Source organism: Triticum aestivum, chromosome 4A (genome assembly GCF_018294505.1).
Source record: "Triticum aestivum cultivar Chinese Spring chromosome 4A, IWGSC CS RefSeq v2.1, whole genome shotgun sequence".
In the NCBI taxonomy this organism is placed as follows: domain Eukaryota; kingdom Viridiplantae; phylum Streptophyta; class Magnoliopsida; order Poales; family Poaceae; genus Triticum; species Triticum aestivum.
The window spans coordinates 715,408,346-715,428,923 of record NC_057803.1 but is presented as its reverse complement, the minus strand read 5'-3'; the positions used below and the strand labels follow the sequence as shown (position 1 = coordinate 715,428,923).

The 20,578-nt window shown below is 40.2% G+C and overlaps 1 protein-coding gene across 1 annotated transcript; it reads left to right on the top strand.

The window, feature by feature from the left end:
- Positions 1 to 2,513: 2,513 nt before the first annotated feature.
- On the top strand, positions 2,514 to 4,628 carry LOC123088309 (7-deoxyloganetin glucosyltransferase). The gene is made up of 2 exons (XM_044510503.1): positions 2,514 to 3,196; positions 3,335 to 4,628. The coding sequence occupies exons 1-2, from the start codon at positions 2,665 to 2,667 to the stop codon at positions 4,270 to 4,272; spliced, it is 1,470 nt and encodes a 489-aa protein (XP_044366438.1). The 5' UTR covers positions 2,514 to 2,664; the 3' UTR covers positions 4,273 to 4,628.
- Positions 4,629 to 20,578: the final 15,950 nt, after the last annotated feature.

The window sequence follows — 20,578 nt, the reverse complement described above, 5'->3', positions numbered from 1 at the left end:
ATTAGGATTATTTAAATATATGTTAGTTTATTGAACTATCTAAATTAATGTTATTTAACGTATGATGTGCTATCTTTGCTTAAGTATGAGTTTCAATCGAGTAGTTTAAATTTATGTAATTGTGTAAAGAATAATTAGGGAGATAAATTTAAGAGTTCGGCTAGACACAATTTTCTTTTACTCCTTTAATTTGGGGAGTTAAGATTTGAAGAGGCATTTAAGGGCCTAAATTATATTGGTTCAGCTAGAGATGCTCAAGCTCATCTGATATCTACAGCAAAGACCTGAAGTCCGTCAACCTTTCTAATAAGTATACTACTTTTCACCTCTTGTCGCTCACCGTTGTTGTCACTGTTTGAGCTGGGCCTTTTTTTTTGCATGGTAATACATGTCTCATTCATATCATAAGAATTAAAGTACAAGTCACGTAAGGACCGACATGACAAACTGAAAAGCTAGCAGAACATCTCTGAGCTTGACACCAACGCCCATCACCTGCCTCCGACACCACGACAGCAGCCACCGAAGAAAAGAATAATGGATCACCTCCTCACCCGAGCTCGATGCGGCTCCATCGCTGATATGCAGCTTTGCGGACCTCCAAGGTGGCTCACCAAAAGTGAAGCCCTTACCGTTGAACGAATCAGACCGGGGCAACACCCCGGACACGCGATCGAACTCCAGATCTGGCACCCCACGGCGACTAAGACGTCGCAGAAGAAAACCATACCTACCATCCACGAACCACGAACCCAACACATGTTCCGTCTTCCAGATGTCGTCGATGCAGACCACAATCTGCATCCGCTCCTGGACTACCTCCCAAGCTCCGCGTTGACGCTGGAGCAAACGCCGTCGCAACGGCGGAGCCCGAGGACACATGTCCACCACGAGGATGCCGCCGCCGCCACGCCATCCTTACTTGAACAGACTGGTTTCCAAATTCATCCCCAATCATAGGACCGATGACCTTGTCAAGGAAGGATCCAAAGAATCTTTATTCAACGTTGTCATCGTTGCCGCCGAAATGAAGACGATGAACAGCCTAAAAATCTAAACTACGAGAGAGTAAAAACGATCCACACGCGTGGATCCGGCGGTCCCCCTCACCACTGATGACCGAGGTCGCCGGCGGAGGGGAGCCGCCGGAGGACGGCGCTGGAAGATTGGTCTCCTGGCGGCATGTATAGCATCGAATCCCGCAGGTCTACCCGTTGTCCAGGTACAATATACTTTTTCACCGGAACCGAACAGAGATCTTCCATGTTGATGTGCGTTCTCTCTTCGGCCGTTTTGATGCTGACAAACTTGTGCATGTGGAGCAGTTTACTGATATGAGGTTCTCATTTTTCAGTTACTTTGGATTTTTGTATTGTGCGGCTGTGGTTCGATTCTTGGTTATTTTGGATGGATTAGCGGGTCAAGTACACATGTATATCTATTCGTGATGGATGCGGGGCAGATCCTCTGATGTAGACTACCTTGACTTTAAGTGGCTAATATGTAGGTTGTCTACCCAGCGGGCCCACATGTCAGGTACACCAAGTCAGGTGGCATATGTCCACGGAGGTCATGCTGGCGATGCACATAATAGTCCGATATTGGAAGAAATCACATGCGGCGTGTCCCACATATTTTTTTTCTATTTTGAGGCAAACTTTCAGGGTAGGTATCTGACAACTTATTAGCTTAAGTAAAAATTGTTTAGGTCGGTTTAAGCCCTGCTAGGGCTTTAAATAGCAAGATAGAAACAACATTACACATAATAAAGAATGAAACAAATGTGAAAAAAAAATTGTAGTTGGCAAAAATGAAACAAATGTGAAAAAAAATTGTAGTTGGCAAAAATTGTGAAATAGTTTGCCATTGATAAAAAAATGTAAAAGCAAAAACCAGTCTAAAATGATAATGTAAAACTTGAAATACATATATGGTACACGAAGCTTGCACTTCCGTGTCAGGCGCATGAGCTGGCAAAACAGGATGCAACTTATTTTTCTTTTGGAACACAATAGAGACGCGAATGCTCACACATACGGATATGAACACACACACGCACACCCTATCTCCATGAGCACCCCCGAGAGACTGAGCTGACACATCATCTTGAAATTGACGAAGTCGTTACAGACATCTTTGAAGTCAACATGAACGTCTTCTCTCATTGACGCACATCGCTGGTAAGCCTGAAATAAATCCAGTAAAATACGAGCACCAATGCTAAGTTTAGGACTTGAACTGATGGGCTGTGGATACCACCGTTCTCCTAACTATCCGATCATAAGTTGGTTCGCGGATGCAACTTGTTAGAGGTGAGATTGGCAGGAAGGATGAGTGGTGTGGAAATTAGCGAATCCGCCAAACTATTCGCCATAAGCAAATGAATGGACGTGCGGATCTCATGCATGGTCCCGTCGTCCTCCCAGAACACCAATAATTCATGAAGCCAACGACAGCAGCCAGGCGGCCATTGAAGTGGCGATGGACTGACCCAACAACCTGTGAGCACGCCGAGCACGCCTCCAGGCCCGCCAGCCATGTTATATACCAGCACGTCAGGAGCTCATGGCCGGGAACACGGTCACACGCACAACACAGCGTTGTGGCCTCTGAGTGAGAACTGAAGTAACAAAGGTGAAGCGAGCTTGCTAGGGAGTATAAGCCATGGAGATCGGGTCGCTGGCGCCGGGTGAGAGGCCGCACGCCGTGATGATCCCCTACCCGGCGCAGGGCCACGTCACGCCGATGCTGAAGCTGGCCAAGCTGCTCCACGTCAGGGGCTTCCACGTCACCTTCGTCAACAACGAGTTCAACCACCGCCGCCTGCTGCGCTCCCAGTCTGCCGAAGCGCTACATGGCCTGCCGGGGTTCCGGTTCGCCGCCATCGTCGACGGCCTTCCGCCGTCCGACCGTGAGGCGACGCAGGACGTCGTCGCGCTGTGCTACTCTACCATGACCACCTGCCTCCCCAGGTTCAAGGAGCTCGTCGGCAAGCTCAACAAGGAGGCCGGGGCCTCCGGCGGCGCGCTGCCGCCTGTCACCTGCGTGGTGGCCGATAGCTGCATGAGTTTTGGCCTTCGAGCGGCGCGGGAGCTCGGCCTCCGCTGCGCCACGCTCTGGACCGCCAGTGCCTGTGGTTACATGGGTTACTGCCACTACAAGGATCTACTCGACCGTGGGCTCTTTCCTCTCAAAGGTATATACATATACACAAGAAAATCAAATTTCTTCAAGTAAGCTATGTTCTTGGCTAGCTGCGTGCACTTCGAAATTAAAATGGAGGTAACATTTTATTCAGAGGCCACATAGTGTAATTTATTTGTTGTTGGTGCAGAAGAGGCGCAGTTGAGCAATGGATACTTGGACACGACCATCGACTGGATACCGGCGATGCCCAAGGACATCCGGCTACGTGACCTCCCGACCTTCTTGCGTGCCACGGATCCCGATGACATCATGTTCAACTTCTTCGTCCACGAGACGGCCGCCATGTCGCAGGCCTCGGCGGTGGTCATCAACACATGGGACAAGCTCGACTCACCCCTGCTCGACGCCATGTACAAACTCCTGCCGCCTATCTACACAGTGGGGCCGCTCCATCTCACGGTCCGCAACAACGTACCGGAGGAGAGCCCCCTCGCTGGCATCGGATCCAACCTGTGGAAGGAGCAGGACGCGCCCCTTCGGTGGCTCGACGGCCGGCCGCCACGCTCCGTGGTGTACGTAAATTTTGGAAGCATCACGGTGATGTCCAAGGAGCATTTGTTGGAGTTCGCGTGGGGGCTGGCCAATACAGGCTACGTCTTCCTGTGGAACGTGCGGCCTGACCTCGTCAAGGGTGACGACGAAACCGCACTTCCACCGGAGTTCTCTGCGGCGATAGAGGGGCGGAGCATGCTCTCGACGTGGTGCCCGCAGGAGAAGGTGCTAGAGCACGAGGCTGTAGGGGTATTCCTCACGCACTCTGGATGGAACTCATCGCTCGAGGGCATCTGCGGAGGCGTTCCGATGGTGTGTTGGCCCTTCTTCGCGGAGCAACAGACTAACTGCCGCTATAAGTGCACGGAGTGGGGCATCGGGATGGAAATTGGGGACGACGTGAAAAGGGCCGAGGTGGAAGCTATGATACGGGAGGTCATGGAGGGGGAGAAGGGGCGGGAAATGCGAAGGCGCGTGATTGAGCTCCGGAAGACTGCAGTGACCTCCGCACGGCCTGGTGGAAGGTCCATGCGCAATGTTGATAGGCTCATCCATGAGGTGCTGCTGGCTTGAAATGAGTAAATTAAAGTGGTAAATAAATGGTTTGGAGAGCCTGAAGCGCTAGCAACTCATCTGTGTTGCCACTTCTTCTCCTGGTCATCGTCGTCGATGTTGGTCATGTTGTTCACATGCTCACGACAAAATGATCAATCTTGGGCCAATGAGCGTGGTCATCACACTCTAGCACATGGCTTTCATGAGCCCCTCCCTACACCGACTTGTAATTCTATGGATTTGTAATGATGAGTGGGCACCGCCTCCGTCTCATCTACTATATAATACCCGTATGTGTTGCTACCAACGAAAAAGTAGCACGCTATAAAATATAGTAAGTTCCTTCTCCAAATGCTACATAAGTTCTAGCGCGCTAATAGCATATGCTATATTTCAAAATAGCGTTTGCAAAGATGACAAAATATATCGAGAAATAAAGTATTTCAAAAACTAAATTTTTCCAAGGAGCAGTACATCACAAGGGCCAAATCTAAGGCAGCTTGTCCCTGTACGATTGATGTTGTGCTTGACACACCAACTTACAGTCAGAAAACAAGAAACATCAGTAATTCTGTAAAGCTACTAGTATTCATATTCAGAAAAATACTCCATATATGTTCTCAAGCATAAACAATTAAAATTCATATTCAGAAAAGTACTCTACATTTTAAACATCAGCCATAACCAACAACAAGAACTTTACTTGCTTCCACTTTAAGCTTGCTTCCTCCCAAACAAGCATGGCCTTTTCTTCTCCTTCATAGAGGTTGTATGCAAAGGGCCTTGTGCTTACTAGTGGAGCACTACTAGTAACGCGTACTAGTACCTTAAGACACCATCGTAGAGACATAATCTAGCCAGATAGCTAGATAGGAAGCACAAGGGTTTAAACTGAATCTGAAACTGTAGTCAATCTATTCAACATATCAACTCTGAACATTTAGCACCGAGCCTACATCTACCGTGCACAAACCACAAACCACAAAGTAAACCTGTGTTGGCCTACATCTACTCTGAACACTGATCTACTCCCTCCGTCCGAAAATACTTGTCATCAAAATGAATAAAAGGGGATGTATCAGGGAGTACCACCGAGTTAACATAAAAAGAGCACCGAGCCAGCCTACATCTGTAAGAATTGGAGCAATGTTCTAAACATAAACTCTACACCTCATATTACCTCGTGGCTGACTTGTTGGATGCGTGGTTGACATCGCCCCTGCTGGTGCTAGACTGGAGTGGAGCCGAGGAAGATGAAGTTGCCGCGGCTGCTCATGAGAAGATCCTGCCGCTGTAGCTCACAAGAAGATGATGATGCTATAGCTCACGACCAGAGGGTGCCGCACTAGTAGAAAATATGGCTTTGTTCCTGGGCAGATTAGAGCATTAGTCTCGGTCGTGTTATGAACCGGGACTAATGGAAGCATCGGTCCAGGTTCGAGAGGCTACGACACCGGCCGAGCCTCAGCAGGCATCTGTCCCGGTTCAGCTAGGACCTTTCGTCCTGGTTCCAGCCACCAACTGGGACTAAAGGGGTTGCTGTCCTTTAGTCTCGGTTGGTGTCTTGAATCGGGACTAAACTTTTGCCTATATATATCCACGCCCCCCTCCCCCCTCCCCCACCTCCTTTATTTTTTGGCCGTGGAAGGGTGGAGGTGTGGGCTACTCTGGTTTTTTTGCACGTATATGCACATTAGGTGTCTAATGAAATGCATGAATGACACTTAAGCTTTCTTCTCTCCAAGCTCAACCTCCAAGCTACATTTTCCCCAAGATTTGTGTTGGTTTGGCGGTGCACCAACTACACAAGTGTTCTAAAAGGTTAGCAACTTTATCATTTCATCTCTCATTGTTGGTTTAGCTCATTTCAAATGCTCTAGAAGCAGAGTAGTTTGTGGTTTTTAGTAGAGGAGTGTATGTGGGAGTTCTTTTGATTTAGATGCACAATCTGAGCTCTAATTAACTTCTTAGAGTCTGCACATGTGTAGGATGCGGTCCCATCCTCGTCCTCACCGCCGCCGACAGCCCACGCCGATCTCCTCGACGGCACCACCATGGTGAGCCTCTTGTTCTTATCTTCTTTTAAAAAAAATCTTACTTGTATGATTTAGATAGCTACTTGTATAATTTTCTTATTTTTCTTGTTTTTTGTTATTATATAGTGTCATGGTTTTGGTATCCGCCCCCGTCCAGTCTCGTCCGGTCTATGATTCGGATCTGGTATATTATCTTTTATAACTATTTATTTTATTTAGTGTTTATGACAATTATGCCGACCAACTTGACATAGATGTCTTTATTTAGGAGGTATGTGAACCGGAAATTTCAACCGACCCTCTTGTCGAGAGGTTAAATTTAGTTGAAAAAGAAAACAATTATTTGAAAGAAAAATTGAAAAGTGTTGAAGAAGCGAACATGAAATTGAAGTTGCATGTTGCCGATGTCGTCGATGATCACAAGATCCAGATGGATGCAATGCGCTTGAAGATTAGAAATATTAGAAAATATGATTTTGATAATGAGGCTTGGTATCATTATGTTGTTGAATCAATTGTTACCTTAATTGTAATTTTGATCGCATTTGTTGTTGCATTTAAATATTTTACATAGTTGTATGTTACTTTCAATATATGTTTTAATTAGATGCTTTAGAGAGTTGTATATTGTTCTATGAGAACTATGTATGAACTTTATGTATTTATTTTTTCAGTAATAACATTTGATCACTGTTGTAGTTTGGTTTAATGTGATGATGAACTTCTATTAATTTGGTCATTTCTCTATTCATGATGTTCTGTAATGGTTTTTGATACACTTAATGATGTTCTCTATTCGTGTGATGATGAACGTGTGTGGGATGGGCACAAACAACAGGAATATGACCTACGAGTATTGTTGTTTGTAAGAGATTGTCAAGTTTGTACATGAAGTGCATCCAGTTTTTGCCGTAAACCTCTCAACTTTTTAGCACATGTTATGTGGATGAAATTATGATACCATGCCAGGTTTCAACCTTTTCAGAGTTCATTTGTAGTGCTTTTCAATTTTAGGGCTATTTAGCTAAAAAAATCATTAAATGCATTAAAAATAGCAAATGAAGTCCAAAAATGGTTGAAAAGTGATGATGTGACTTTGAATGGTGCATATTAAACGCACAAAAAACCTGGAGTTAAAATAAGTTAAAAAATGAAATCCCTTTATAATAGATGAGTTCTCGTCCGAAACCCTGATACTTCGAAAGAGATTTGTTCAGTTTGTACACGAAGTGCATCCAGTTTTTGTTGTAACCCTATCAACTTTTTAGCACATGTTGTGTGGGTGAAATTATGATACTATGCCAGGTTTCAACCTTTTTAAAGTTTATTTGTAGTGTTTTTCAATATCAGGGTCATTTAGCTCAAAAAATTATTAAATCCATAAAAAACATCAAATTAAGTCTGAAAAGGGATGAAAAATGATGATGTGGCTTTGAATGGTGCATATTGAACGCACAAAAAGCTTGGAGTTAAAATAATTAAAAAATGAAATCCCTTTATAATAGATGAGTTTTCGTCCGAAACTCTCATACTTCGAAAGAGATTTGTCCAGTTTGTAGACGAAGTGCATCCAGTTTTTGCCGTAACCCTCTCAACTTTTTAGCACATACTATGTGGGTGAAATTATGACACTATGCCACGTTTCAACCTTTTTAGAGTTCATTTATAGTGTTTTTCAATTTCAGGGTCATTTAGCTCAAAAAAATCATTAAATGCATGAAAAATAGCAAATTAAGTCCGAAAAGGGTTTAAAAGCGACGATGTGGCTTTGAATGGTGCATATTGAACGCAAAAAAATTCTAGAGTTAAAATAAATTAAACTAATGAAATCCCTTTGTAACAGATGCATTTTCGTTCGAAATCATGATACTTCGAAAGAGATTATCTAATTTGTACATGAAGTGCATCCATTTTTTGCCGTAACCCTCTTATCTTCTTAGCACATGCTATGTGGGTAAAATTATGATATCATCCCAGGTTTCAACCTTTTCAGAGTTCATTTGTAGTGCTTTTCAATTTCAGGGTGACTTAGCTCAAAAACCATTAATTTCATGAAAAATAGCAAATGAAGTCAAAAGGGGTCGAAAAGTGATGATGTGGCTTTGAATGGTGCATATTGAACGCATAAAAATTCTGGAGTTAAAATAAGTTAAAAAAATGAAATCACTTTGTAATAGATGAGTTTTTTTTTCGAAACTCTGATACTTCGAAAGAGATTTGTCCGGTTTGTACACGAAGTGTATTCAGTTTTTGCCGTAACCCTCTCAACTTTTTATCACATGCTATGTGGGTGAAATTATGATACCATGTCAGGTTTAACCTTTTAAGAATTCATTTGTAGTGCTTTTCAATTTGAGTGTCATTTAGCTCAAAAAAATCATTAAATGGATGAAAAATAGCAAATGAAGTTAGAAAAGGATTGAAAAGTGATGGCGTGGCTTTAAATTGTGCATATTGAACGCACAAAAAGTATGGAGTTAAAATAAGTTAAAAAATAAAATTCCTTTAGTCCCCGGCATAAAATTTGCACAATGTAGACCTCATATGAACTTTGCTTGTTGGTTGCTAGTAATCTAGACCTCATATGGATATGATTCCTTCATGTGATTTTATGTTTGTGATGTGTACTTTGATGCCATGGTTGGTTGCCACGTTACCTTGTTGTAGCGTGTTTAGTTGTTGCTCTCAAGTTGGTGTCATGTTATATCTGTCAGCCTGTTAACATAACGTTCCATTTTGTAAAATCCATAGTAAATGATTCGTGCATCATATGAAATTGTGGCAATGGAGTATTTGAAGATTGCTATGTCTACTACATGCTCATGTCAGTTTCATAAATTGTAAAATTGTTATGCTTGCTGTTATGTGCCTCCAAAGTCAGCATCATGATGTTGTTGTCAACATGCCCAATTTTTCACGAAGTCTGAAATCTGTTATATCTCTTGCCATGTTCTATTGATGCTACCATCACATCCATGACTCTTCTAAACATGATCAGTTACCATGTTTTGTTGTTTATATTATGCTCTATCATGCCATACCTTTTGCTGCCATGTTCTTGCCCTGTAGCATATTTAATTCTTGCCTCCAAGTCTGAGAATCTGTTTCTGAACATAGGATATGTCTGACAACGACGATAGGAGCCAAGAGTGCAAGGACCGCAGCGTCGACCGGGGTCTGTGCGACAAGCCTCACCTGGAAGGTGTTCGATGCTTCAGTATTAAGCTCGACGAGACCTTCGATGTTGAAACGGTACACAACGTCGACAAGTCTTTTTCCGTAATTAAGCATGACTTATGTTTTTTTCAACGTGTAACTTCCGATTTCTATAATTCAACTAGTGCATCACCTGCCATGCAAGACGTTATGTCTTGGAGAAGCTGCATTTAGAAGATCATGAGAATATGCAGATAAAGAGAGTTCACCTCGGGACCCATCATGGTTATGCTTTTAACGTAAAGCTATACAATGCGGTGACGTACTCCCATTTTGGTTGCTTGAATTGGGCAGCACTATGCAAGGAGTATGGTTTTTAGGTGGGTATGTATGTCACCTTTGATCTGGGTGAGGATCCTGAAGATGACATGGATGAAGATAATGTCGACGAAGATAATATCGACATTTGGGTTGATGTACATACGCTTCCACTTCTATCTCTATGTGAGTTTCTCAAACATATTCAATAATTAATTTATATTGTATTTATAAAAATAGTTGACAACTTATTTCCATTGACAACTTATTTCCATTCTTCAAGAAATGTACGAAAAGTAGTAGACAAAACCTACTACAGTTATGGTCTGAGCTAAATTCTGAGGAGATAAATAATTTTGTTCATGGATTAAAGATGTTGAGACTTTTAAGACGAATTATCATATCTCTACAAGTTATTCTCAATACGGGCCACTAGTGCACGTGTTGAACTACGGTAACATCCATCGAGATATCATGGTAAGATTTTTCCTATTATGTCATCAGTGCATTTTTTTGCATAGATTTTTTAAGCTAAACTACATTTTCCTAAGTATGTTATTATGGTGTTCTTGAACAGAAACTCCAGGCGGATTGTATACCTAGTCTTATGAAAATGAAAGGTGACATGATGATTGTTAGCTTACGACCAAGTTGGCCTATGTACCACCACAGTGCATACACGATTCGTCGAAGCAATGACATCCTCACAATCAAAGATTGGAGAAAAGTTCTGAGATCGCAGAGAACTACTTGGGGGCAACATCAAGCACATCCCACAACTGGGAGATAGGTTCATCTATATTCACCATAATGGAGAACCAGGGGTTTACCTGTTTTATGCTATTTTACCTTTCAGAGAGTAGGAGGTCTTAGGTATTTATGTGCTACATTGTGCTAGAATGGTGACCTAGTTCTTATATGACTATGATGATGAGTTCTTATCATGATGATGAGTTATGTGCTACCTTTGTGCTAGAATGATGATCTAATTCCTATATATATGATTATATGACGATGATTTTTTATTATAATGATGATGATGTATGAGTTCTTATATGAATATGATGATGAGTTATTATGCTCATGTTGAGTTGTTATGTCATTGGGTGGAAGAAACATAGATTAGATTCGTGTGACAAAAAGATGGATTAGTCGTCCTACTAATCCAACTTTTGGTCACATGAATCTAATCCGTGTTTCTTCCACCTAATAATATAATAACTCAACATGATCATAATGATATAACAATCCCTCATCTGAGCAAAATTTGTATAACGATGTATAAATACAAAGGAAAATATGCAGCAGATTTTTTTTAGTCATATGATTTTATGCAGCAGAAAATACCCTCCAAAACCCCTAAACCCCTCCTTAATAAAAACCCCAACACATTTTAGTCTCGGTCGGTGTTACCAACCAGGACTAAAGGTCCTCCTGCCCTTGCGCCCCACAGCGGCCATGTGGAGCTTCTTTAGTCCCGGTTCGTAACAGAACCGGGACTAAAAGTAGGGGGCTTTATTCTCGATCATTTAGTCTCGGTTGCAGAACCGGGACTAAAGGCCCTCTGGAACCGGGACTAATGGACCTTTTTCTACTAGTGCCGCCGCCTCTCATGAACAGTGGGTGTCACCACTGATGACAAGAGGGTGCTATGGCCACTCATAGTCTGCGGGGAAGGGGGGATGAGAAGTCGAGAACTAGGGTTCCAGTCATTGATGTCTACTACACAACCTTCTTCTTGTAGACGTTGTTGGGCCTCCAAGTGCAGAGGTTTGTAGGACAACAGAAAATATCCCTCAAGTGGATGACCTAAGGTTTATCAATCCATGGGAGGCATAGGATGAAGATGGCCTCTCTCAAACAACCCTGCAATCAAATAACAAAGAGTCTCTTGTGTCCCCAACACACCCAATACAATGGTAAATTGTATAGGTGCACTAGTTCGGCGAAGAGATGGTGATACAAGTGCAATATGGATGGTAGATATAGGTTTTTGTAATCTGAAATTATAAAAACAGCAAGGTAACAAGTGGCAAAAGTGAGCGAAAACAGTATTCCAATGCTTCGAAACAAGGCCTAGGGTTCATACTTTCACTAGCGCAAGTTCTCTCAACAATTATAACATAATTAGACACTACTAGGGAAAAGCCTAGCAGCAGCGCGGGTTTTAGGCCTATCAGTAGCGCAGGCAGGAGCGCTGCTGATAAGGCGCTATAGCTAAAGCTTAGCAATAGCGTGCCTGGACCCACGCTACTGCTAAATTGACTTAGTAGTAGCGCTTCTACAGAAGAGCGCTACTGGTAATTAGTAGTAGCGCTTCTCCTTGCCCGCACTACTACTATTATTTAGTATTTTATTTCTTTTTTATTTCATGTTGTATTCATACACCTTTACACAAGTTTTCATACAACAGGAATTTAGAGATTGTTTTTACATCATAATGAGTTATTACATCACGGGGTGAAAGAACCGTGGACTAGTTTCAAGTGGATGTCCATCCACTTGAAACTAATCCGCGGTTCTTTCACCCAATGATATAATAATATCATCATCATATCATATCATTAACAACTTATCATCATAATGCATCATTGTCATATAACACCTCCTCAAGATCAACTTAGCAAATTGGTCACTAGTCGTAATCACAAATACTCCTCATTATCAACTCTAACACATTACCACATAACAAACATATTGTACCTCATAGGACCTACTACATTCGATTAAGACCTACTACATTTTCTAAGGTAAAATAGTAAAAAAACAAGATAGCCCCTGACTCTCCATTATGGAGAATGGAGATTAGCCTGTCTCCAATTCTTGCCTTTCGTTGAATGTTACTTCCAAGAACCTCCTTGCAAATGTTCATACATTTCTTCCATTCTTTGATGAACATGTGTTCACCGGTTTTAGAAATCCGATATGCACATGTGAGCTCCCTAAATTTATCTGGCAGTATGTTCAAAACTGTAAGGCGGCCATTCAGATACATCAGATGAGGCACACAATCCATCGGGAGTTTCTGTTGAAAAACATAGTAATAACTTCGTAGTTAGCAATGATGTACTAGTTTTAGAAATATGCAAAAGATGCACGGATGTCGTAATAGTAAAATATCTTATCAGGGTATCTCCAGAGAAGTTACCGTGGTTCAACACGTGCACTAGTGACACGTATTCACCATAATTTGGAGGAGTTCGATAATAGTTATTGTAATCCTCAAGAAGAGTACAAAATGCGATCAGATGATTTTTCTCCTTATAAGTTAATTCGGAGCCATCGGTGTAGTGAGTTTTGTCTACCATCTTCCGCACAGTCTTTGAAGAATCAAAATAAGCTGTCAATGGAAATAAGTTGTCAACTATTTTGAAATAAACAATATAAATTAGTTAATAACTATGTTTGAGAAACTCACATAACGGTACAATCGGAAGCGTATCAACAAGGACCCAAATGTCCATATTGTCTTGCTCGATGTCAGGATCACCAAGATCCATGGTGATAATCATACCCTCATAAAAACCATACATTTTGCAAAGTGCTTCCCAATTTTGGCAACCAAAATGGGTTATGCTCTGAGCATTGCACAGATTTACTTCAAAATCCATATCATGATGGGTCCTTAGGTGTATTTTCTTTGTTTCAAAATTTTCATGGTCTTCAAAACCCATCCTCTCCAAGACATAGCGTCTTGCATGGCATGGGATAAGCTAGTCGAATTGTAAAAGATGAAAATTAGACGTTGAAATAGTTGAAGTCATGCTTAATTACGAAAAAAACACTTGTCGTTGTTGCGTATCGTTTCAACATAGAAGGTCTCCTCGAGCTTAATGCTGAAGCACCGATCTTCATCCAGCTCAACGAACCTGTCGCACATACCTCGATCGTCGTGGCACCAGCTACACTCCCCCGGAAGACTGTCGTCGTCCGAGTACGACATTTCCTACGTTCATAATTCAAAGATTAAACTTGTACATATTCTAGCACAAGTCATGCCAGAATTCACGAAAAAATCCGGCATGACCTTTGCTAAAAAGGACATATCGAGTGCCTGAAATTTGCCGAAACGGAAATTAATCAACACTCCGGCAAAACATAGGCCACTCGGAGGTGTAACCAAAACATGAAATAATTGCTTAAACTAAAAAATAACAACAAATATGACATGTTCGACTAGTTCTATTAATTCAACTAGTTCTTACTAAATATAAACTTACTATAAATAGAAAAAAACTAGTTCTTTCTAAAAACAAAGTAGTTCAACTAGTTATTAATTTACTTACTAAACTAGTTCAACTAAAACTAAACTAGTTCTATTAATTCAACTCGTTCTTACTAAATATAAACTTACTATAAATAGAAAGAAACTAGTACATCTACTACTACTAATTAATATCTACTACTACATCTACTATTAATTAACATCTACTACTGCTAATTATACAACTAGTTTACCATCACTACTACTATTTAATATCCACTACTACTAAAAATCATTATCTATGAACCCTAAATTAACATCTACTACTACTAAAATCATCTACTAACTAAGCAAAGAGAGAGGGGTGGGGAGGGGTTGGGGGCTTACAGAGGGAGAGACGGTGGCGGGGAAGTGCTCGGCGACGGAGGTAGGGGCGGCGAGGGCGGGCTCGGGATCGGGAGGTGGCGGTCCTAGGCGGGCTCAGGCGGTGGCGGTGAGGTCGAAGGCGGCGACAGTATGGTCGAGAGCGGCGGCGGGCGATTATTGTAGGGTATGAAACCACCTCAAAGTTATTCTTTCCGATCAATCCATTGGGCTATTCCTATAAGTGTCACAGACAGCCCTAGAGTTCATAGTAAAACAACACCTTAAGACACACATCAACCAAAACCCTAATGTCACCTAGATACTCCAATGCCACCTCAAGTATCCGCGGGTTTGATTATACGATATGCATCACACAATCTCAGATTCATCTATTCAAACCAACACAAAGAACTTCAAAGAATGCCCCAAAGTTTCTACCGGAGAGTCAAGACGAAAACGTGTGCCAACCCCTATGCATAAGTTCACAAGGTCACAGAACCCGCAAGTTGGTCACCATTACATACATCAAGTGGATCACGTGAATATCCCATTGTCACCATAGATAAACACATGCAAGACATACATCAAGTGTTCTCCAATCCTTAAAGACTCAATCCGATAAGATAACTTCAAAGGAAAAACTCAATCCATTGCAAGAAAGTAGAGGGGGAGAAACATCATATAATCCAACTATAATAGCAAAGCTCGCGATACATCAAGATCGTGCCACATCAAGAACACGAGAGAGAGAGAGAGAGAGAGAGAGAGAGAGAAGGAGAAAGAGAGAGAGAGAGAGATCAAACACATAGCTACTGGTACATACCCTCAGCCCCGAGGGTGAACTACTCCCTCCTCGTCATGGAGAGCGCCGGGATGATGAAGGTGGCCACCGGTGATGGATCCCCCCTCTGGCAGGGTCGCAGAGAAGGGTCCCGATTGGTTTTTCATGGCTTCAGAGGCTTGTGATGACGGAACGGCCGATCTTGGTCTGTTCTGGAAGTTTGGAGATATATAAGAGGTGTTGGCGTCAGGAACAAGTCAGGGGGGTCCACAAGGCAGACACGACATAGGGGGCGCGCCGATGGGGGTAGGGCACGCCCTCCACCCTCGTGGTGGCCTCGGGACTCTTTTGGTCCATCTCCGATGCTCCGTGGGCTTCTTCTGGTCCAAAAACAATCTCCATAAATTTCCAGGTAAATTGGACTCCGTTTGGTATTCCTTTTCTGTAAAACTCAAAAACAAGGAAAAAAACAGAAACTGGCACTAGGCTATAGGTTAATAGGTTAGTCCCCAAAATCCTATAAAATAGCATATAAATGCATATAAAACATCCAAGATGGATAATATAATAGCATGGAACAATAAAAAATTATAGATACGTTGGAGACGTATCAGTCATTGTCGTGTGAGAAGGGGAGTGAGAGGTGTGTAGGAGAGGGTGGTTTTGGGCCTTGGGTTCTGGCCTGGTTTCCCTATTTTTCTGTATTTTATCATCATGTGTAGGTATAACGCTACACGGTGCAACGTTATAGCACCGTGTAGCATGCTGATTACATGAGTAGCGTCATAGCAGCTTAATTTGCTAAAATATAGCATTTCCTTTCCTAGTTTGCTATAAAAGCTTTGGTAAAAGGGTGTATTGGATACGATGAAGATTGTGTGCCAGGTGTATTGTGACTTGTGACAAAGGCCTCGACAAGTGGGGGTGGCAGTACTGGAGGACTGCATTTTTGGCGGTGCTCCTCGAGTACAGAGTCTTGATCCCCAGGGTAAAAACCGAAGGTCTGGCATTTATTGGTTGTATCTAGCAATGGACTTGTTGAAGGCATTGTTTTGGGTGAATTCGGACTTTCTCGGGGGTGGAAACCCGAGATTGTCGATCGGGCAACGACAACGCTTGTGCATTGCTTTCTTCTTGGAGGCGTTGCTTTTGGAGAACCTCTTTTGTATTTCGGGTTTTGTCTTTGGTGATGGTTAGAGTGTTGTTGCTGCTAGCATTGTTCATCGTGGCGGAGTCATTTTTTCTTCCCTTTGCTCTTTTTCTTTTATTTTTATGTTGTGTGTATCCTCGATGTATTTGGACATCTTCTTGGTACAGAGGCCGGATGTAATTGGTACTAATCCACCGACTCAGCCTCGCTGAGAAACAATGTTGAGGAGTCAGGGGATTAATCAATAACCGCCGCGTGCACCTCAGAAAAATCCAATATGGAGAGATGACAAAGAGAAAATAAAGTCATGGTCCCCTTTTCTTTGTCGTTGAATTAACCCATTTACATTATTTTTTACTTAGACCATGGCAATATTTTTAATTTAGACCATGGCAAATTAGCCCAGGGTAGTTTTATTGTTGGTGGCATGGCAAACTTACTTTACAAATATGGGAAATTTGCTTCCAACTACATGGCAGTTCTTGCACAATGGCATATGTCATGAGACATCTTACTGCAAAATTCATAAATTCTCGTGCTCCCAAAAAAAATCGTAAATTCTTTTTTACTCAAATATGTTACTCACAATTTTTGAAAACTTTTTGTAGAGCATTTTTTTATTTTGGTGATGGCAATTATTTAGAGTAAAATTACAACAACTTATGTAGGTATCCAAAAACCTTGATCTAGTGAGAATTCTAATTAGCTGTTGTTTTTAAGATGGCAAAATGTTGATCGTGCTGGGAGGCATACTAAATGGGCTGTGTGGGCCTAGTTCACCCTGGGGTGGTTCTTCTAGCGAAAGAAACATGTCACTCGGGGCGAGAGCAACTAGTTGACGAACAGTCCTTCGGGAGCATCACAACGAACAGCTTCACTTGGCGCGCTCTCAGCCGCCCGCCACATGTCACGCTCTGGACGCTCTCTCCGAATTGTTTTTTATTTTTTTGCACGTGTTTTTGGCTTTTTAAATGGGTTTTTTTGGGTGTTTTTTATGTTTCGGTTTTTCACGGGTCTTCTTTAGCTTTTGGACCAAAAACAATATCATGAGACGCATGGTTTTGCTTTTGCGAGAGGCACAACCGTGCCTCTCAGAAATGAAAAAACACATTTTTTATTTCTTTCCTTCTGCAAGAGACACGGTTTTGCTTTCGCGAGAGGCACGACCATGCCTCTCAGAAAAGAAAAAAAAATCTGTTTTCTAATATTTTTTCTTCCGCCAAAGGCACGACCGTGTCTCTCTGAAATGAAAAAAAGCGCATTTTCTATTTTTTTTCTTTCGCAAGAGGCACGGTTTTACTTTCGCGAGAGGCATGGTTGTGCTTTCGCGAGAGGCACGGCCGTGCATTCTCGGAAACGAAAAAAATGTATTTTCTGTTTTTTTCCTTCCGCGAGAGGCACGATTTTGCTTCCGAGGAATCCAACGGGATCTAGTTTTGAAGATCTCGACGCTAGAAATCCAACGGTCAAAGCGGTTTGAAATTTTGACGCACTGTTTAAAAGATAAAACATTTAGAATAATTATTAACAATATTGAACAGGTATTACCAATATCCAACGGGATCTATGAAACATATTGACCAATTATTTGAAATGTAGAATAATGATTAACAATATTGCAAAGTGTTTGAAAATGTTGAATAATTAATAAAAATTGTTGACAAGTATTTGAAAAATGTTGCACAACTATTTTAAAAATGTTGAATAAGTATTGAAATGTTGAATAAGTATTAAAAATGTTGAATAAGTATTAAAATGTTAAACAAGTATTTGAAAAATGTTGAATCAACATTCAGACAATGTTGAACGTGTATACAAAAATGTTGACAACTTATTAAAAAATGTTTTTAACATATTAAAAAACAAAGAGTGAAATAAAGACAAACATAAGAAAAAATGGAGAAGAAAAAATAAAACCAAAAAAAAGAAAGAAAACCCTTATTTGTGCGACACATGGGCACAGTCGCGAGGAGAGCGAGCCACGTCCCACGAGAAATAGTCGGCGCTTTGATGTTTCCTTTTCCTATTTGTGTTTCCATTTCTTTTCTTTTATTTCCTTATTTATTTATTTTTCATATATTATACAAAGTTCATTGTGTGTTGCAAAAAATGTTCATCATATACTAAGAAAATGTTCATGGTATAATACAAAAAGTTCACCGTGCATTATAAAAATGTCATGGTATATTCTCAATTATTCAGTGAATATACAAATGTTCACTGTGTGTTTTTGAATTTCAGGTTATATTACACAAATGTTCAATGCGTACTCAAAAAATGTTCAGCATATAAAATGTTCAATGCATATTAAAAATTTGTTCAATGTATATATTCTATTTAATGAAGAATGTTCATCATATATTACAAGAAATATCATGTAATACAAAAATTTCATCAAAAATAGGTTGAACAATCTTCATAAAACAGAATATATGATGGACATTTTTCAGTTTTTCTTTTTTGTTCGTTTTTCTGTTTTTCTTTGTTTCCTCACTAGCTTCTCAATTTTTTTCCTTTTTTTGTTTTTAACCATTTTTGTTTGTTTCATACTCAGTTTTCACAGGTTTTTGGTTACCTTTTCCCATTTTTTCCACTACTTTTCTTCTTTTTCTTCTGTGTTTTCACTATTTTTATTTTAAAACCTTTTCTTGGTTTTTCTTCAACTTTCGGTGCTTCTTTCTCGGTTGTCACTGGCCTTTTTTCTTTCCTTTTTGTTTTCTTCCTTTTTCAATGGTTTTGTTTGTTTGTTGCACATTTTTTTATCTATTTTCTTTTATTTTTTATCGGATATTCATTTTTTCCAATTATTGTTTTTGCATATGTGTAATACATTTTCTATTACACATATAACATATTTAAAATACAAGTTTAATATTTTTTTTGAAAACATGGTCCAAAGTTTGCTATAATTTTTTTATATATTTTCCAAATTTGCGATTAACATTTTTCCAAAACAACATTAACATTTTTTGGATACATGGTCAACATTTTTCATTACATTTTAATTTTTTCTAAAATGCCTTAATAACATTTTTCATACATTGTCAATAATTTTATACACATTTATTATTTTTCAGATGCTTGATTAAAAAAATCAAATATTTGTTCAACGTTTTTTGAAATGCTTGATTAACATTTTTCAAATACATGCCAAATTTTGTCATCATTGTTTAATGCATGGCCAACATTTTCTATGCAAATATAACATTTTTCAAACACTTGATTAACATTCAATTTTTTTCAACATTTATTTGTTTGATTAACATTTTTGAAATACATGCTCCAATTTTTCATAGTACTTATGCATGCCAATAAATTTTGTATACACATTTACTATTTTCTAAATGTTTGATTATTATTTTTTAAATACATGTAAATATTTGTGGCCATTTTTATATGCATTTCCAACATTTTTATATGCACATTTGAGAATTTTCGAATGCCTTATTACCATTTTTCAAATAATTTGTCAACATTCATTTTAATGCTTGATTAACATTTTTTAAACACATGAACAAATTTCTTTTATCATTTTTAATACATTGTAACATATTTTTTATATACATTTAACATTTTTAAAATAATTGATTAGATTTTTTAAACACTTGTTCAACTTTTTTTACAAATGCTGGAATACTTTTTTCTACATACATGATCATTTTTTCCTATTTTTTTTATATATTTTCGTATACGTGATAAGCTTTTTCTTGATACTTTAAGTTTTTTTCAACTTCTTGGTTAACAATTTTCAAAGTATTATGTTGAGTGATTTTTAATATATATATTTAGAATATTTGAAAGTATAAAAAATGTAAATGAATAAAGCAAAAATGGAAAACAAGAAACGTGAACAGAAAAATAGAAAAATATTAGACTATGGCCTCCCATTTGCCTAGGCCGTCCCATGCCGTTCACGCGAGGGTTGCCTACGTCTCGATATAACCGAGACATTGTGGACCCCTCCTTCTGGCGCATGCGGGTGTCACACAAGGGTTCCCCCTCTCAGGGGAACATACGGCGGTTATTGTGGTCCAACGAAAATGCAAAACTTGCCAACATATTTAGAGCTCCCATAGCACTAAAAAAAAGAGCTTTCATAATACTCCGTCAGTCCCGTAATATAAGAGCATTTATGACACTATAGGTGCGACCGTGCGAGAGCAAGTATAATAAGATGCAACTTTGTCATAGATGAGATCTTTAGTAAAGAAAAGGCAAGTTGTCTGAAAGTAACCAAATGCGCCGAACTATTCGAGGCGGCCGATATATAGACAAACGAAAGGACGTGCGGATCACATGCATGGTCCCGTGTC

Coding starts and splice junctions, on each gene's coding strand:
- LOC123088309 (XM_044510503.1), top strand. CDS start 2,665: ATGGAGATCGGGTCGCTGGCGCCGGGTGAGAGGCCGCACGCCGTGATG. Junction 3,197..3,334: donor TGGGCTCTTTCCTCTCAAAG/GTATATACATAT, acceptor TTGTTGGTGCAG/AAGAGGCGCAGTTGAGCAAT.